Genomic DNA, 18,933 nt, shown 5'->3' on the forward strand with positions numbered 1-18,933 from the left:
CCCATGATGCAACACAACTGTTATGTCAGAACACCTTTGCAAATTGTGCATGGAATGCAGTGAACAGAATTATTAATGTAAATTCATAAAATTACAATGTACACGGAAAACTTCCAAATTAATTTGGTTGAAGCAAGGTATGTAAACAGGTCACACAACTTTGCGTACAGCACGCTAGTCTTGAAAAGAACTCAAAGCCAGGTGCATATCCTCTTTAAAAAAAAACCACTGGCATATGATTGACACCAACACAAATATGCCAGCCATAGGCAAGGATACCATAACTGCAAACATGAAACATTACAACATCATTGACAGAATAGCTTCAATAGGAATTCTAGCAAACATTCAACTGAAAACCTAAAAAGCAGAGTTCAAAAATAATAAATATTGAAGCAAATCCCAGATTGTCAGGCCATATAAAATAAAAAATATACTGACACTTATGATAGCAAATTTACATCCCCTAAGTGCGATCCTTTTTTCATGGCAATACACTTATTCAAATTATTTTCAAGGTTAAAAAATTAGCTTGTAATTCCAATTAACTAATTGGAATAAAACACCACCACCTCTTCCTCCCTCCCCCCACCACCCAAAGGGCAATTCGAATTTGATTCACTTAGCAATTCAAATGAAACAACTTCAATCAGGAACAGGCTTAAGCCTTGAAAGCTAAGAAGCTCATCATGTGCTAGAACTTCAGAAATACAGTACAAGTTAATGCTAGAATTAATAGTTGGGTACTCAAACCCAAAATTGAGTTTGAAACATTATCTCAAATAAGAATGAGATGAGAATCACAATTTTTTCCCCTCATCCTTCCCTCCAGTAAACAATACCCCTTTCAGGGGTACATAATTAATGCCTAAGCCTTTCCCAAGTGGTCAATCATGAGTACGCTGGAGGAAGCATATTATTCAATTCTGAAGCTATCACACCCACCCCAGTCGTGTCCTCAAAGAGTCTGGTTGCAAACACGACAAACGTCTTTCCAACACATCACGGGAATGAGAAAAAAAGCTGACATTTTCTCCTCTCTCACCTAGGAACACCAAGATCAATTATAGTAACCCAACCCCACAGGAGAACAGGCACAGAAATTAGAACCTTCAGAACTGCACCAGCAATTTAGAGTGGAATATATCCAAGTTTGCAGACAAAGTTAGGTCAAAAAGCAAGCAGTGAAGAGGACACAAGGAGGATGCAGAGAGATTTAGGAAAGTTAAGCAAATGGACAAGAATGTTACAGATAGAATACAAAGTGAAGTTACGCAATTTGCTGGGAAAAATAGAAAAGGATAATTTTTTAAATGTTGAGATACTGGAAAATGTTGATATTCAGTGGGATGTGCATGTGCTTATACACAAATCTCAATTTACCATACAGGTACAGCAAGCAATTAGAAAAGCAAATGGTCTGTTACAGAGTAAAGAAGTATTACTGCATTAAATAGAGCCTTGATGAGACCACACTTGGGAGCACTGCATACAATTTTGGCCTCCTTACCCAAGGATGGATATGCTTGTCCTAAAGAGAATGCAATGAAACTTCATTATACTGATTCTTAGAATGAGGTGACTGTACTATGAAGAGAGATTAAGTAAACTGGGCCTATATTCCAGACTTAATTGTGACTATCAAAAGGTTATTAGATAAGTCCTTGAAGGGGCGGAAAAAATTGGTGGGCTACAATGAAAGGGCAGTGGAGTAGTACTAGGTGGGCTGCTCTTGCAAAGAGCCTGCATGGGCTCAATGATCCAAATAGCCTTTTAGGATGCTATACAAAATCCATGATAGTTATCAAATCTCAGCAATATCAAGGATGGGGGTCTGACAGCATCTGCGGAGAGGAATACAGTTAATGTTTCGAGTCCAAATGACGCTTCAATCAGAAGAGTCATTCGGACTTGAAACGTTAACTGTATTCCTCTCCACAGATGCTGTCAGACCACTGAGTTTTTCCAGGTATTTTTGTTTTTGTTCTAGATTTCCAGCATCCGCAGTATTTTGCTTTTATCAAGGATGGGGGTGTTGGGCGAGTAAAAAAAAAAATGGGGCACTGAATCCAAGGTCGTACAATGAAATCACAAAATTGGAGCAAGATTAGTGTGGCAACCCTCCTGCACGTTTGAGCTGCCTCCAACAGGCCCCAAAGTTGCCTATGCTTTTCACAATTAACTGTGTGGTGCTGTATAACAATATGAGTAATCTTTATGAGCTGTTTTAGTTTGGGTGATCTCCCAAAGAATTTAATTACCTCTGCAGCCAAGAGGCAAATTCCATATTGGTAACATTAGTTAAAAAACACAGTTGGGGCAATTTAAGTAGCTAGATTAACAACCCAAAGGACCACAAGTTGATTTAAATCTGCCCATTTATAACCTGTTACAATCGGGGGGAAAAAATAAAATCACAGCTGGCATTTTTTGTAAATCTTAATTGGTTCACACATGGCCTCAGATAAGAGAATTTGCCACCCTTACCCAGTCAAGTCTGTGAATTCACTCCAACATCATGCTGTTGACTCTTGAAGCCAGTCAGAAGACCTCGACAACTACTTAGATGTGAAGACCAGGACCATACAAGATCAAGACACCAAACATCCAATCTCAGCCCAGTCAGTTACAAATTGCCTCTCAAAGGTTGAGAAAGAGGAAAATTACATTTGAAAACATGGTTCAACATTACACTCTCACTCCCATGTTGCTGTATGATTCATTTTTCAAGTGCTTCACTACAACTAAGTACAGAGCTAAAGCTATCAGTACCTCCACATTCCAAAATCATACAAAATGTTATCTCCAAGTTGAGAGTAGAATCAGTATGTCATGCTGGTAACTTTTCACAGTCCAAGCAAACATCTGTGTTGTCACTAGAAATATTTACTATATATCAACATGCATCAAGGAGAGTAGGAGAGAGTTACCGCCTTTGCCCTGGCAAATATTTATTCCTCAATTAAGCTACAAAAACAGATTATCTGGTCATTATCGCATTTTTGTTTGTGGAAGCTTGCTGCACGCAAACTGGCTCTTGCATTTCTTACAGTGCTTACATCATTGGCTGCAAAGTGCTTTGGGACATCTGATGGTTGTGCAAAGTGCTATATAAATAAGTGCTTCTTTCACATCATATAATCATCACAAGTGACTTACCTTACAAAACACCAGATTACTGTATTAGTTCAGAAGCCTCTTGCTGTGCAACAACCAAAGTTAGAGGGAGACAAATTCTATTTTCATTTTTCAGTTCTGATAGGATACGCAGAATGAAAATTTCACACCTCAGCAATAAATCAAGACCCGAACAATCAGATTTTTCTAGATAGGGCATCAAGTCAGAATTTCACATTCAATCGTTTTACCTTTAGTCTATACCATCTAAACAAGTGTTGTCCAATACATTACCCACATCTCCATTCTTGATCAACAAATAGAAAAATGAGTAATAGTTAGTCACAGGATGTGATCCTGATACACATGCACTTTCAGAGCATGTGGATGCATGCTTTAATGTTTAAGTTTGTTGGTAAAGTGACAAGGCAAAAAGTAAAAACTTAAATGTTTGATGGTTTGTGTTTGCTTTATCTCTGGTTATCAGCTAAAAACAGTACATAACACAAGTGGAAAAAGTCAGATTTCAACTCTACACAAAAGGGCGCTGTCACTGTGTTCAGTCTGAATAGAATAGCCACTGCAGGCCAGGGGAAAAATCTAAACCCAACCAACAATGAGCAGCTCCAACATGACATGTCATAGAGAAGGGAAAGTAACATTCAACTACGTTCTGGATGGAGAGCTGGGCCATGTATTGAGTATCAAGTGGTGAAAGTGAACAAGTCAAAGCACCAATCAGAACTGCTGGACAAAAACCTAGATCATACTCTTAAAAAGTATGTCTGATAAATTAATGTCAGAATTCCAAACATTGGCAACAGAAAAAAAAGGTTTCACACAGAATGTTGTCAGATGTTTGTCAAGTAAATATACACGTTAGGCATATCTACCTGCATTGTGTATCAGGTTTCTTTTTTAAGTAAATGTGGCGAAAAACACATTGTAGCCATGCCTGGGGCTTAGACAATTTTTATTGGATAATACTGAACTAAACATGGCAAATTGCATCTTTTCCAACTCACATACAAAAGATAATATTTTTATTAAAAACAACAACTGGAAGTTCAAGGCTGTAATTCAATAGCAAGTAGCAGATGCTTAGCACTCAGACTCAAAGAGTGATGTAATTGGTAATCCTTTGATCAGGTTACAATCCTACAATACAACTCCACATGGCAACTATTATAGTCTGAAAATAATAAACTCAGGTTTCCCTCAGCTGTGGTATGGTACAATGAAAAGACTTGGATTTATATAGTGCCTTTCACATCCTCTGGACATGCCAAAGTTCTTTACTACCAATGAAGTACATTTGAAGGATAGTCACTGTTGTACTCAGGAGTCAATTTGCACACCGCAAACTCCCACAAATGTGATAATGACCAGAAAATCTGATTTGGTGATGTTGATTGAGGAATAAATATTTGCCAAGACACCCAGGATAACACTCTTATTCTTCACTAAGTGCATTCGTAGAAGTTGTTTTTATTTTTTTGTTCATTCTGTAAAAAAGAGAGTAGGCCAGATGGCCCCTCAAGTCTGTCCCAGCATTCAATACAATATCTTCTGCCTCAACTCCACTTTTCCACCCACTGCCCATGTCCTTTGCTGCATGAGGAGATATTAGAGCAGGTATTCAAAAGCTTTACTTCAGTCTTTCATGGAATGTGGGCATCACTGGCAAGGCCAGCATTTGTTGCCCATCCTTAATTTCCCTTGAACTGAGTGGCTTGCTCAGCTATTTCAGAGGGCAGTTAAGAGTCAAACACATTGCTGTGGGTCTGGAGTCACATATAGGCCAGACCAGGTAAGGATAGCAGATTTCCTTCTCTAAAAGGACATTAATGAATCAGATGGGTTTTTACAACAGTGATAGTTTCATGGCCACCATTGCTGATGGGAAGGTATACATTGCAGGTATCAATATAACTTAAATTCCAGCAGCTGCCATGGTGGGATTTGAATCTGTGTCCCCAAGGCATTAGCCTGGGTTTCTGGATTACTAGTTCAGTGACACTGCCACTGCACCATCATCTCCCATGATCACAAGATAGGTTTTAAGGAGTGTCTTAAGAGAGGAAAGAGGTAGAGGTCCCTCTGGAGTTTTGGGCACTCAGGCAGCTGAAGGATAGGTTGTCCATGGGAATGTGCAAGAGCCTTGTTTTGGAGGAGCGTAGAGATCTTGGAGGGTTGCAGGGATGGAAGAAGTTACAGAGATTATGGGGTTGGGAGGCCTGTTCTGCATGAAATGCATGTAAGTGAGGGAATCTGGTATTAAGGAGAGAGCTCAGTGATGCCACAGATAAAAATTTATCCCAGTCTTAAATCTATTTTACATCCACACCTTCAGGGGTAGAAAATTACAAAGATTCACAGCCATAAGTGAACAAGTTTCTCATCTCAGTCCTAAATAATCAGCCCCTTATCCTGATGCTCCCCCCCTCCTCGTTCTACATTCCCCAGCTAAGGGAAACCACCTCTTAACATCTACCCTGTCAAGCCCCTTCACTATCTGTTTCAATGAGATCACCTCTCATTCTTCTAACTCGATACAATATAGACCCAATTTACTCAGCCTATCATAGGACAACCCTAATCCCAGGAAATAATCTTGCGAACCTCCACTGTGCTGCATACATTTCAAATTTCTCCTTCCTTAAATATGGAGACCAAAACTGTGCATGGTACTCCAGATATGGTCTCACCAAATCACTAAAACTGCAGTAAGACTTGTTTACTCATGTGTTCCAATCTCCTTGCCATAAATATCAACTTGCCATTTGAAGCCACTTTTTCCTCCAACACTGATGATTCAGAGGGAAATCAACATTTAATATCATCCCTCACATGAAAGTGAAGGCAACATTTTAAGAAAACCCATCAACAAAACACACAATGCAAAAGCCTGACTGCAATCATGTGTAAAGCAATTCCGAATCACCTACAATTAGGTCTAGACCTTGAATTGGAAACTGGACAAAGACTGCTATACAATTTATTTCAATTAACATTAAGGCAGCCATAACCTACAATTGCCTTTATGTGCACCCAAGAGGCAATTTCAAGTTCTTCCATCCTTACTGTTCAAAGTCACCATTCTCAGACGAGGTAGCAAGATGTAACTCTTCCTCATTGTCTAATTTCCAAATACTTCAAATTCATGGAAAAGTCAAAGCACGTGACTTTTACAGCAAACGGCAAGTTGTAAAAGTACAAGTGCTTGCTTGGAAGAAAATGCAACTATGTATCTTAACAGTATAATTCTTTTTAAACTCCTATATTGTGGATTCCTTCAAAAGCCAATTCTTAAAAAGTAGGGAAACACTGTTTCAATTTTGACACCAAGAAATGTTGAGATACTTCGAAGGATTGGGAGTGAGACAAGACTTGCTGAGTGAAAACACTAAGCTCTGAAATTATTTGGGGACTATGAGATTGTGTCGGGGTGGTGGGTGGATAACAATGGATAAGCAATATTGATATGTCGTGTTTGAACCCAAGAGGCTGGGCATCAGTGACCTACTTTTGCAAGTTCTTAATGTAGATCAATACTACTTCAAATGATATTGCTCAATAGCCTGTATTATTGAACATTCAACAATCCCACAGTTACAAAACACAAGACTAATCTTAAGAAGCCAAGCTGCGGGAATGGAGCAGAACCAAGACCTGAATGAGTGTACAACTCTGGAAAGACAAGGCTGTTTTAAAAACTGGAATATCTGATGTGTCAATTTAAGTACTTTGAAACTCCACTACCATAAGCATCACTTCCCTACCCTCTCCATTTTATTTGTTTAAATTTAATTTTAAATGCGTATGAAGTAGTTGGTAGGAAGTCACCACAACTACTCAAAGGGTCTCCTCTCCACCCAAGGGATGTAATTTCTTTTATTGAGCAGTAGTGGTCAAGTGTTTCTTGATTAGATGTAAATTGTAGCCAAAAAGAAAACCAACTGGCCTCCTCCCTTTGTGTCATACAATAGTGCAGCAATTTAAAAACATGGGTACATAGTGCATTCAAATTACAATTCTGCTAACCATAGTGTTTTCAAAGGTGAAGGGTTGCTAAAGGAAAAGGGATGCAAGGCATCTTCTACCTTAAGATTGTAAACAAACTACTGACAAATGTTACTTGTTAACTTGGAGGTAGCTATCCAAATCTTGAATTGTGCCCACCAACTGACATGCTGACTCCCCCAGTGGATAAAATGAATTGTGATACTAACCTATGCCTTTCAAAACAAACCGGCTTGCATCACAAATCTGTGTTGAGTGAAAGTCATCAGGTAAGGGAACAAAATCGTACTCTACTTTAACAGAATATATAAATTGGTGGGCTTATTTGGTCAAAAGGATGTCTAAAACATGTGGGAGTCTATCACGACACTCTCAAGCAAGTAATTTCAATTTCCCTCTATGGATATCACAGGTTATAAAGACACAGTACATATGCTGAGGTAGAGAGATTTAGGAGGAGTGTTCCAGGGCTTACCTTCAGACCTCAGCAGCTGAAGGCACAGCCACCAACAGTGGAGCAATTAAGATCAAGAATGTGCAACAGGCCAGAATTAGAAGAGCTCAAAATTGTAGGGCTGAATGAGGTGACAGAGCTAGAGAGGAATGAAGGCATCAAGGAATTTGAAAACAAGGATGAGAATTGAAAATTCAAGCTATTGTCCAACTGGAAACCAGAGTGAGTCAGTGAACACAGAGGTAATAGGCAAGGCATTGGGTGAGTTAGGATGTGAGCAATGTTTCAAATTAGCTTAAGTTTATTAAGCTTGAATGTTGAGAGTTCAGACAGGAGTGCATTGGAATAGCCAAGTCTAGGGGTAATAAAGGCATGAATGAGGAATTCAGCAGATGAGGTGTGCCAGGGTTGGGAGTCAACAATTACCAGAGGTGGAAGCAGGTGGCCTTAGTGATCATGCAAATTAGCGGCGTGAAACTCATCTCAGGGGCAAATACAGTGCCAAGCTGACTCCCAAGTAAGCTTCCAAAGTCCTCCAATCTTAGGTAAAGTCACAATATGCATTACAGATTAAGTGAAGTCCATCCTAATTATACCTTGAACCTCCAAACTATTTATCATGTCACGACCACGAAAGTCTCTTATGACCTACCAGTTAAGATCCACTGATGGTTTTCAGCTCAATTAGGATCCCCTTGTTACAGATAGGATTCTGTTTTGAGCTGTGTTTCTATCTACATCAATGACAAATAATTTGCCCAACTCACAAAATGGTCACTTGGACAAAAGCACCAGAGGGCCAAATCTTTCTGTGATAAGTATCCATGCCACGGCAAGATACAGATCCTTCAGAAGCAACAAATAAAAAACAAGTTGGAAAATGGCCATCTTAAAAAAGACATTGTGGTTTTCCAGCTGTACAAGCAATAAAAATACCACAATACGTTTGAGACATCAGTTTAAACGTGAAAACATTCATGTTTTCAGCATTTCCACCCATTTAAATCAAGTATGTATTGTAATGGCTGTAACTTTAGATTTTTTTCATATTCTTCTTGGATCAAATTAACAGATTTAGCTTCCTCAATCTTCCCATTTTGACTGACTAGTGCTACTAACTCCCCACCCTAACATAGCTAGAAACAAGAAAAAAAGTACCGTGTTGACGATCAAACGCTCTCAACTCTTTATAGAAAACGCCTGGTTTGTTTTTTAAAAACTCTGCCTTGAGACAGCAAATGCGGTTGAATTATCTCTGGCTCTGAGCCCAGGCAACCAACAGGTTGGCTCACCTGCAGCGTTTCTGATCTCATCCACCGGAAGCCTTTACAAGAGGAGAAATTTAAAAAGAACTGAAACTGGGGGAAGCTGGACACGGTGTCCTGCAGCTGGCCTGCGGCCCTTGCCCTGAGAAGATCCCTCACGGTGCCTTGGACATGCACCGAGCCCCCGCCCCGGGGCTTGGTTACTCATCAGAACTCGACAAGCTTCAAAATAAGACCGACAGAAGCGGCCCGCTCGCTGAGCAATGATCCTAGCAAGTTTTGCTGGGCCGGATGAAGAGTTCCCGGTAATGAAGCCTCTCCCTCACCTGTCCCGGCCGCCGCCTCCTCCTCCTCTTGTCACAGAAACAACATGAAGCGAAAGCGCCACAAGTGCAACAGTCGGAGTCTGACTGAACTCAAAGCCAAAAACCAGCCGCCCCGCCACTACCGACACGGCTCCGCTGCTTTGCTTTACTTTTTGTTGATTCGACCTCCCCGGCCCGTAACTCCAGCACCCAGACCCCAGTCACCGCAACGGTCGACCTGCCGTTGCCGCCATATTTGTTTGTGACTTTTCACTTCATGCGGACAGGCCCCGCCCCTCCTCTCGGGATGATTGACAGCCGAGGTTCACTCGGCCAGTCCCCTCCACCCGGGATGATTGACAGCCATTACGACCCGCCCCTTCCGTGATTGACAGTCGAGGTTCACACGACCACACCCCCATCGTTTTTGGATGATTGACAGCAGTCACGCCCTGCCCCCTTCGTAATTGACAGCAGAGGTTTTCCCGGCCACGCCCTTCCCCTCCTCCTGGCCGCGCCCTTCCTCTCCTGCCGGGATGACTGGCAGCGGAGATTGCCGGCTGCCCTCAGTTGTGGACAGCAAAGGTGGAAATGCTCTTTCGGATCAGCCAGAATTACAGAATTGTTACCGTGCAATGTAGGCCATTCGGCCCTTCGTGTCTGCACCGGCTCTTCGAATAAGCATTGAGTCAGTACCATTCTCCTGCCTTTTCCCGCTAACGAAGATAGATTGGAGAGGTTGGGGTTGTTCTCCTTGGAGAGAAGAAGGCCAAGAGATTTGATAGGGACATTCAATGTCATGAGGGGGCTGGACAGAGTAAATAGGGAGAAACTGCTCCCACTCTTAAAGGGATCAAGAAGGAGAGGGCACAGATTTAAAGTGATTTGCAAAAGAAGCAACCGTGACATGGGAAAAAACTTTTTCACAAAACAAGTGGTTCGGGTCTGGAATGCACTGCCTGGAAGTGTGGTGGAGGCAGATTCAATCAAGCCATTCAAGAGGGCATTAAATGACTATTTGAATAGAAACAATGTGCAGGGGTGCAGGAAAAGGCAGGGCAATGGCACTAGGCCATAATGCTCATTTGGAGAGCTGGTGCAGACACAGTGGAGCTAATGGCCTCCTTCTGCGCCATTAAAATTCTGTGATTCTGTAACCTTTCACATTGTTTTGATTTAAATAATCAACTAATGCCTTCTTGAATGCTTCAATTGAACCTGCCTTCGCCACATTTCCAGGCAGTGCATTCCAGACACTCGTATGAAAAAGTTTTTTCTCACATCACTTTGCTTCTTTTGCAAATCACTTTAAATATGTGCCCTCTCGTTCTTGATCCTTTTATGAGCAGGAACAATTTCTTCCTAGTTACTCTATCCAGCCCCTTCATGATTTTGAACACCTTTATCAAACCTCCTCTTAGCCTTCTCTCCAAGGAGAGCAGTCCCAACTTCTCCAATCTATCTTCATAACTGAAATTTCTCATCCCTGGAACCATTTTTGTAAACCTCTTCTGCACTCTCTCCAATGCGTTCACATCCTTCCTAAAGTGTGGCATCCAGAACTGTACACAATACTCCAGCTGAGGTCTAACTAGTGTCCTCTGCAAGTTCAGCATAGCGTCCTTGCTCTTGTACTCTATGCCCCTATTAATAAAGCCTGGGATACTGTATGCTTTATTAACTGCTCTCTCCACCTGTTCTGCCATCTTTAATGACTTATGCGCATATACACCCAGGTCCCTCTGCTCCTGCACACCCTTTTGAGTTGTACCCCTTATTTTATATTGTCTCTTCATGTTCTCCCTACCAAAATGAATCACCTCACAGTTCTCTGCATTTAACTTCATCTGCCACCTATCTGCCCACTCCACCAACTTGTCTATGCCCTTTTGAAATTCTACACTGTGCTCCTTACAGTTTACAATGCTTTCAAGTTTTGTATCATCCACAAACTTTGAAATTGTCCCCTGCACACGAAGATCCAGATCATTAATCTACATCAGGAAAAGCAAGGGTCCCAATACCGACCCCTGGGGAACTCCACTACAAACTTCTTCCAGCCCAAAAAATATCCATTAACCATTACTTGCTGTTTCCTATTATTCAGCCAATTTTATATCCATGTTGTTACTGTCCTTTTTATTTCACGAGCTGTAACTTTTCTCACAACTCTATTGTGTGGCACTGTATCGAATGCCTTTTGGAAGTTATAAAAATGACACCAGGCTACCTAACAAGAATCAGCACAAGTTCCCCTTTTAGGGCACCACTCATCTCTGGAAGGAACATGGTGCAATAAAATTAAAAGAAGCTCAACATAAGCAACAAAGTCCCAACAAATACATCAGAATGTTGTTATTAGCACCATTTAAGCAGCCTATATTGTGGTGCCTACGAGTCATGAAAAGCATCAAGTGTATCTGCAGCCATTGCGTGCTCCCTCTACAGGGCCACCCGGGCACAGACAAGATCACAGAAGACAGGCAGGCAGTCAGAGCAACTCCTCCCAGGGACCTACCCATCCTACAAATCTCTGTTATAGTCAGGCCCAGGAGCAGACCCACCAGAAGGTCCTCTGAAATACTGACCTTTCCATCCCAGATGGACAAAGATTAGGAGCATGGTTATAAAGTGTAACCAAATGTTGAAAAGCAGTCCCTTCAGCTGTTTTGGATGGGATAGTGAGAGTGGCTGTAATTTGCTTGGGCCAATGGAGTAACACTCAGCTATCTCAATGTACCGGAACACATAGGGCCAGATCTTCCGAGGCCAACAATTTCAAATGATGAGTCGCCCAATACTGTTGCGCTTTAGGAAGTCCTGATGTGTGCACAAGTCCTGTAATGGTCCAGAAAGTTTGAACTTACAGTGGGCTGATTTGCACTGCTTTGCACAAATGTCTCTTACACTGATCTCAGTGTCAGAGGCATGGGCTACATATGCACTACTTACCCAGATACTTACACTGTTTAATCTCTAGTGTAACTAAGTGATTAAAAGAGCAAACCAACCCACAACCCCAACTGACCCCCAATCACACCCATTACCCATCCCCACCAACTTGACTGCCTACCCCCCAAACTCAACTACCCAGTCAAACCTGACTACTCACCCCCTACTCCCCCACCCAACAACCCACCCCTCGACTACCCCCCATCTACCCACTCACCCATTCACTCACCCCTTCACCCAACCACCCACTCACTAACGTAATGAAAACCTTTACAATCTTTAAACACTTACCCAAATATGGCAGCTAATTTCGTAAAATGGATTTTGTCCTCTGCACCATTGCTCTCCGTAGATGGCTGCGTTGAAACATTGCTGCTACAGCCTGGGCAGGAAGTCCCAATTGTAAAGATGCAAAAACGTCAGGGCACAGAGATCTTCGCAAGCAGTGTCAATTGCCTCCATCGCTGTTGACTGGAAGATCTGGACCGTAGCCTCTGGAGGAGTGTAGCACTGGAACCAAGTAAATGGCACAATCAGCAAAAATGCATGCATATTGTTAATTAGTAATTCAAGACATCTTTGGTGAGCCTGTGTGAGTAACGTAGGTTTTTATTCTGTATGTCACCATCAATCTTCGTGCACTGTTTTTTTCGGAGGCTGCCAAGATGCTATGAATCTCTTGCTGTGTCTACTGGTTACAATAGGCTTTCAGCGAATGGAAGACACCACATGGTTGCTTTCAACAGTCACTCAGGCATGTATCAGAGCTCTAAACATTAGCATAATGGAGAGACCATTCCCGCCAAGCATCCTAGACCTCCAGGTAAAATCTCTTGACAGCCCCATGATCAGACTCATAGAAATCCACTTGATCAAAGGTTAGCACTATTAGTGAGAAATGCCGCCAGAAATTGAGGAGCAGCCAATTCAAACAGCGGAAAAAGGGCTGCAACAACAGGCACTGAAATAAAAATGAAATGTGGTCTCATTCTGGCTGCAGAATGGGCGGGCATCCAGGATATCAGTGAATTGACCAATGGTTGTTTAAGCTCCAGTGCAGCATACAGTTGCTAAATTCCAGGTCCCAAGAGCACTTTCTAGGGTGTAGGAAATAAATGGATAATCAGAAGGAAGGATGCAAGGAGGAGGGTCATAGGGAGGGAGTTCCAAAGGCCAGTAGCGTAAGAGCTGAAAGATTAGTCATCAGTGGTGAAAGTGAAGGAATCAGGAAGTAGGATGAAATTGGAAATCAGAGGAGTATAGGGAGCACACAGTGAAGTGTGGCAGGAGGCCATTGCTGGGAGTGGAACATTTTCTGTGACATTAGGAACTCCTTGGTAATAACACCTGCCACATTCAGCGCATCACAACAATGATGTTCATAAAACTCAAGAAGAGGACTCCCTACTGCATCAGTAATAATTTTACCATGTTTCATACCAACCGTAATTGCGAGATTGCAAATTCACTGCCAAATCAGGGTGCTTTTGTAGGGTAGATCTTAATTTGTGGAATGAAAGGGGTTGCGGAACCCCAAACTGATTTCAAATAAAGCTTGACAAAAAGGCCATCCAATTCGCAATACCCAAGTTCATAAATAAAGTATTGCAAGGTAAGAAAGGACAACTGATGCATGTGGAGCCTTATCCCAGCTAAGAAAAAAAGCCTTCAGGTGGGGAGGGGATGTGGTGGGGAAAAACATGGTTGAAATGGGAAGATTAACAATAATTTTTACCAAATTAAGTCAATGTTAAAAGTCCTGCCACCCTACCAAGGCACAATACTGCAGTTATTTTATTGTAATAATATTTTACTGAGATTTGCAGATAGGTTCTTAAAGTCTATTAAACATTTTGACATTTTACTAGCCTACAGAGTAGACTTTATGTTGTGTGTGCTATGTTTTGTCATGATTCTGGAAAAAAGTTGCTCCCATAGGCTGCTATCTCACTTCCAGAACTAACTACACTTTCAGTCTATACTAGATTTGTTCAACATTTGGAGGAATGCATGGAGGTGTCTATTTCCTTGCTGTTTGAGTGACACACCTTGAGTCAACAAAGAACAGTATTGACATTACCAATTGATAAATCCACAAGCTGGACAAACCTAACTCATCCCTTCTTCCATAAAATAAGAGATCATGGATAAAGGAGGCTATCTTGAATAGGGAGTTGGAGGAAATGAGTGACATTACAAACCCAAGCTGCCTTCTATTTTGTGGTTTTAATTTTATTCTATTTAGCATATGTGTAGCATGATGCATGGATACAAACAACCATGACATGTAGTGTTGAAGGCGGTGAATGGATGAAGTCTTGCAAGGGTTCAGTTGATGGCAAGTGACTCTCAGGCTGGTAAATTAAATTTTAAAAATAGGGAAAAACAGAATTAGCTTTTGTTGCCAAGATGAAGATTTCCTTCATTATGACCACCATGTGAAACAGATTCCAGTTTCAAAGTCTTGAAATTATGCAATTTAAATTTTACACATTTAAGAAATAATCACTATAGGGTCATAGAGACCAGAAAGCTTGTAGGTTTAATCCCTTGTCTTTCTGAGTTAGCTGACCTCAGTCAAGGTCATATTTGTGTTGTGGCATGAGGAAAGAAAGTCAAGATTTTTTCGAAGGGTCTATACCTGAAATGCTAATCTGTTTTTTAAAGGTTCAGACTGCCTTACTGTGAATATCCAGCATTCTCTTGTCTTTATTTCAGATTTCCAGTATATTTTTATTTTCCACTCATCATTGCGATTCAGTGACCCACACATCTGTGAACATGAAATGAAAATAGGATCAGCTGTGTTGGTGCTTTGGTGCCCTGTCAACTTTCACTGCCTAGGCTTGAAGAATGGCCACCAAGCCAACACCTGATGGTGCTTGTGTTTCCAGGCCCCAACATGATGCACCACCGAAAGGACTGCAGGGATAAAACTTGAGGGGGACAAGGTTATCGCATTAATACAAGAGTCATGGTTGAAAAGCATTTGTCATTGATTACTTTATTACTTCAGTAGAAAATAAACAGTAAATGTGAGCATTGGGTTGCCCTTGTGTGCTTATGGTACAATAGAGTCTGGGAAGAGTGTCCTCTGCAGTCACCGTCGCCAGGAAGCAGTCTGGGAAAAGTGTCCTCTGCAGTCACCATCTCCGTGAAGCAACCTGGGAAGAGTGTCCTCTGTAGTCACTGTTGCCAAGTGAAAAAAAACAAAGAGTGACATCACAGGAAAACTGTAAGTTAAGTGGTTGGTAAGTAACTGCTAGTTTGAACTACCTATTCTAAGTTGATTTCAGATTAAAGGTGACTACTGGAGCCCAAGATCAGAGGACTAACACTTCAGCTTCAACTCAGCAGAGAGAGCGAGTTCCAGTTGATTTTAAAAAGTGTATTTTGAATCTCTATTCTAACTTGCTTTCAGATTAAGGGTAAACAGAAGAAATATTTTACAGATTGATAAACTAAAGACCAGTAAGAAATTTAAAAACAAATTGGAAAATCTAATTAAATAAAATAGAGATGCAGGGCCAGGCGATGTGTTGTAGCTGCATGATGTGGAAGCTGGTGGACCCCATTGTGGTTCCTAGTGACCACATCTGTTGCAAATGTTGGTTGCTCGAGGAACTCTGGCTCAGAGTTGATGAGCTGGAGTTCAAGCTTCGGACACTGCGACACATCAGGGAGGGGGAGAGTTACCTGGACGCTGTGTTCCAGGAGACAGTCACACCCCTTAGATTAACTACCTTAAATTTGGCCAGTGGTCAGGGACAGGAGGGTGTGACTATAAGCAAGGCAGGTAGAGGGATCCAGGAAGTAGCACTGCAGGAGCCTCAGCCCTTGCCCTTATCCAACAGGTTTGAGATTCTTGCCCCCTGTGTGGACGAGAGCAGGGACTGTAGGGACGATGAGCAAACTGACCATAGCACCATGGTACAGGGAGCCATTCAAGCAGGGGGAGAAAAGAGAAATGTAGTTGTAATTGGGGATAGTATAGTTAGGGGAATAGATCCCCTACAGTTCTCTGTAGCCAGGATCGAGAGTCCCGAAAGCTGTGTTGCCTACCTGGTGCCAGGCTTAAGGATATCTCATCTGGGCTGCAGAGGAACTTGGAGTGGGAGGGGAAAGATCCAGTTGTCATGGTCCACGTAGGTACCAATGATATAGGTGGAACGAGAAAAGAAGTTATGCTGACGGAATACAAGCAGCTAGGGCTAAATTAAAAAGCAGAACCAAAAAGGTAATAATCTCCAGATTACTACCTGACCCATGAGCTAACTGGCACAGGGTCAATAAGATTAAAGAGGTAAATGTGTGGCTCAAAGATTGGTGTGGGAGAAATGGGTTTGAATTCATGGGACATTGGCACCAGTACAAGGGAAAGAGGGAGCTATTCCGTTCGGACGGGCTCCACTTGAATCATGCTGGGACCAGTATCCTGGCAAATCGCACAACTAGGGTTGTTGATAGGGCTTTAAACTAAATAATGGGGGGAGGGTTCAGTTGCATGGAAATATAAAAAATCAAAGTTTAAGGAGAGGGTAAGAGTGCAAATTAGTGACGAGGCTGATTGTTACCAAAAAGTGAAAGGAAGGGACAGAGTGTGTGAACGCCATATTGCACCAAAGAATCACATAAGAGAAGGGAAAATTGACAATGGGGCAAACTTAAAGGCTTTGTATCTGAATGTGCGTAGCATTCAGAATAAAACTAATGAGTTAACAGTGCAAATAGAGATAAATAGGTATGATTTGGTGGCGATTACTGAGACGTGGTTACAGGGAGAACAGGTTTGGGAGTTGAATATCCAAGGGTACTCAGTGTTTCGGAAGGATAGGCAGGAAGGAAAAGGAGGTGGTGTAGCTTTGTTGGTAAAGGAAGAGATCAGTGCTATAGTGAGGAATGATATAGGCAGTGGAGAGCAAGACGTAGAGTCAGTCTGGGTAGAAATAGGAAATAGCAAGGGAAAGAAGTCCCTGGTGGGAGTAATCTATAAGTCCCCAAACAGTAGTTCAGCAGTAGGGCACAGTATAAACCAGGAAATACTGGGAGCATGTAAGAAAGGCACAGCAATAATCATGGGTGATTTTAATATGCATATAGTCTGGACTAATCAAATTAGCAAGGGTAGCCTCGAGGGAGAGTTCATAGAGTGTATTAGAGATTGTTTCTTGGAGCAATATGTTGTGGAACCAACCAGGGAACAGGCTATTCTGGATTTAGTTTTGTGTAATGAGATGGGATTAATTAATGATCTCATTGTAAAGGATCCTCTAGGGAAGAGTGATCATAGCATGCTAGAATTTCAAGTTCAGTTTGAGAGCGAGAAACTTGAGTCCCAAACTAGTGTTCTGGAGTTAAACAAAGGAAACTACATAGGCATGAGGGCAGATTTGGTCCTCGTGGACTGGCAGGAAGACTACAAGGTAGGACAGTTGATGAACAGTGGCAGATATTTAAGGAGATATTCAATTCCTCCCAAGTAAAATATATTCCAAAGAGCAAGAAAGATGGTAAGAGGGGGGAAAAACATCCATGGCTAAGCAAGGAAGTTAAGGATAACATAAAAGCAAAAACTAAGGCATACCAAATTGCAAATGTTAGTGGCAGGCTGGAAGATTGGGAAACTTTTAATGATCAACAAAGGGTTAGTAAAAAAATAATAAAAAGAGCAAAGGTAAATTATGAAAGAAAACTAGCGCAAAATGGAAAAACTGATAGCAAAAGTTTCTACAAGTATATAAAAAGAAAGAAAGTAGCTAAAGTGAATGTTGGTCCCTTGGAGGATGAGACTGGGGAGTTAATAGTGGAGAATGCAGAAATGGCAGAGACGCTTAATTAATATTTTGCCTCAGTTTTCACGGTGGAGGACACGAGTAACACCCCAATAGTAACAGGTAGTGCAGAGGCTATAGAGAAGGAGGAACTTAGAACAATCACCATCACTAGAGAAAAAGTACTGAGCAAACTATTGGGAATAAAGGGCGACAAGTCCCCAGGACCTGGTGACCTACATCCCAGGTCTTAAAGGAGGTGGCAGCGGAGATAGTGGATGCATTGGCTATAATATTCCAAAATTCCCTGGATTCTGGAAAGGTTCCAGTGGATTGGAAAAATGCTAATATAACTCCCTTATTCAAAAAGGGGGGAAGGTAGAACGTAGGAAACTATAGACCAGTTACTTTGATGTCTGTCATTGGGAAATTGTTGGAATCCATTATTAAGGAAGTAGTAATGGGGCATTTGGAAAGTCAAAATGAAATCCATCAGAGTCAGCATGGTTTTAAGAAGAGTAAATTATGTTTGACTAATTTTCTAGCGTTCTTTGAAGATGTGACATGCAAAGTGGATAATGCAGATCCTGTAGATGTAGTATATCTGGACTTCCAGAAGGCCTTTGATAAGGTGCTGCACAAAAGATTAATGCATAAGATAATTTCACTCGGAGTTAGGGGTAATATATTAGCTTGGAAATGGATTGGCTAACCAACAGAAAGCAGGGAGTCGGGATAAATGGGTCTTTTTCTGGATGGCAAGCTGTGACTAGTGGGGTGCCACAGGGTTCGGTCCTTGGGCCCCAACTATTTACAATCTATATTAATGGCTTGGATTCAGGGATAGAAGGTACTATAGCTAAATTTGCAGATGACACCAAAATAGATGGGAAAGTAAGTTGCAATGAAGAAATAAGAAACTTACAAATGGATATGGACAGGTTAGGTGAATGGGCCAAAATTTGGCAGATGGAGTTTAAAGTGGATAAGTGCGAGGTTATCCATTTTGGTCAGAGGAATAAAAAGGCGACTTATTATTTAAATGG

General features: G+C 41.6%; 1 protein-coding gene across 4 annotated transcripts in view; it reads right to left on the bottom strand.

Moving 5' to 3' along the window:
• Window positions 1-9,344, bottom strand: part of dennd4c (DENN/MADD domain containing 4C) — a 190,169-nt gene extending 180,825 nt beyond the window's left edge. The window contains exon 1 of one of the 4 annotated variants that reach the window (XM_078569631.1): window positions 9,186-9,344. Coding sequence is in view for 3 of the 4 variants with exons in the window: in XM_078569643.1 (XP_078425769.1) it covers window positions 8,887-8,907 (21 nt within the window). In the remaining variant the exon portion in view is untranslated. Of the gene's footprint in view, window positions 1-8,886; window positions 9,026-9,185 lie in introns of those variants that run through there. The other 3 variants (XM_078569643.1, XM_078569635.1, XM_078569637.1) reach the window with 3 other exon arrangements.
• Between the last annotated feature and the right edge of the window lie 9,589 nt (window positions 9,345-18,933).

The sequence above is a fragment of the Cetorhinus maximus genome, chromosome 2 (assembly GCF_964194155.1).
Source record: "Cetorhinus maximus chromosome 2, sCetMax3.hap1.1, whole genome shotgun sequence".
Lineage (NCBI taxonomy): Eukaryota > Metazoa > Chordata > Chondrichthyes > Lamniformes > Cetorhinidae > Cetorhinus > Cetorhinus maximus.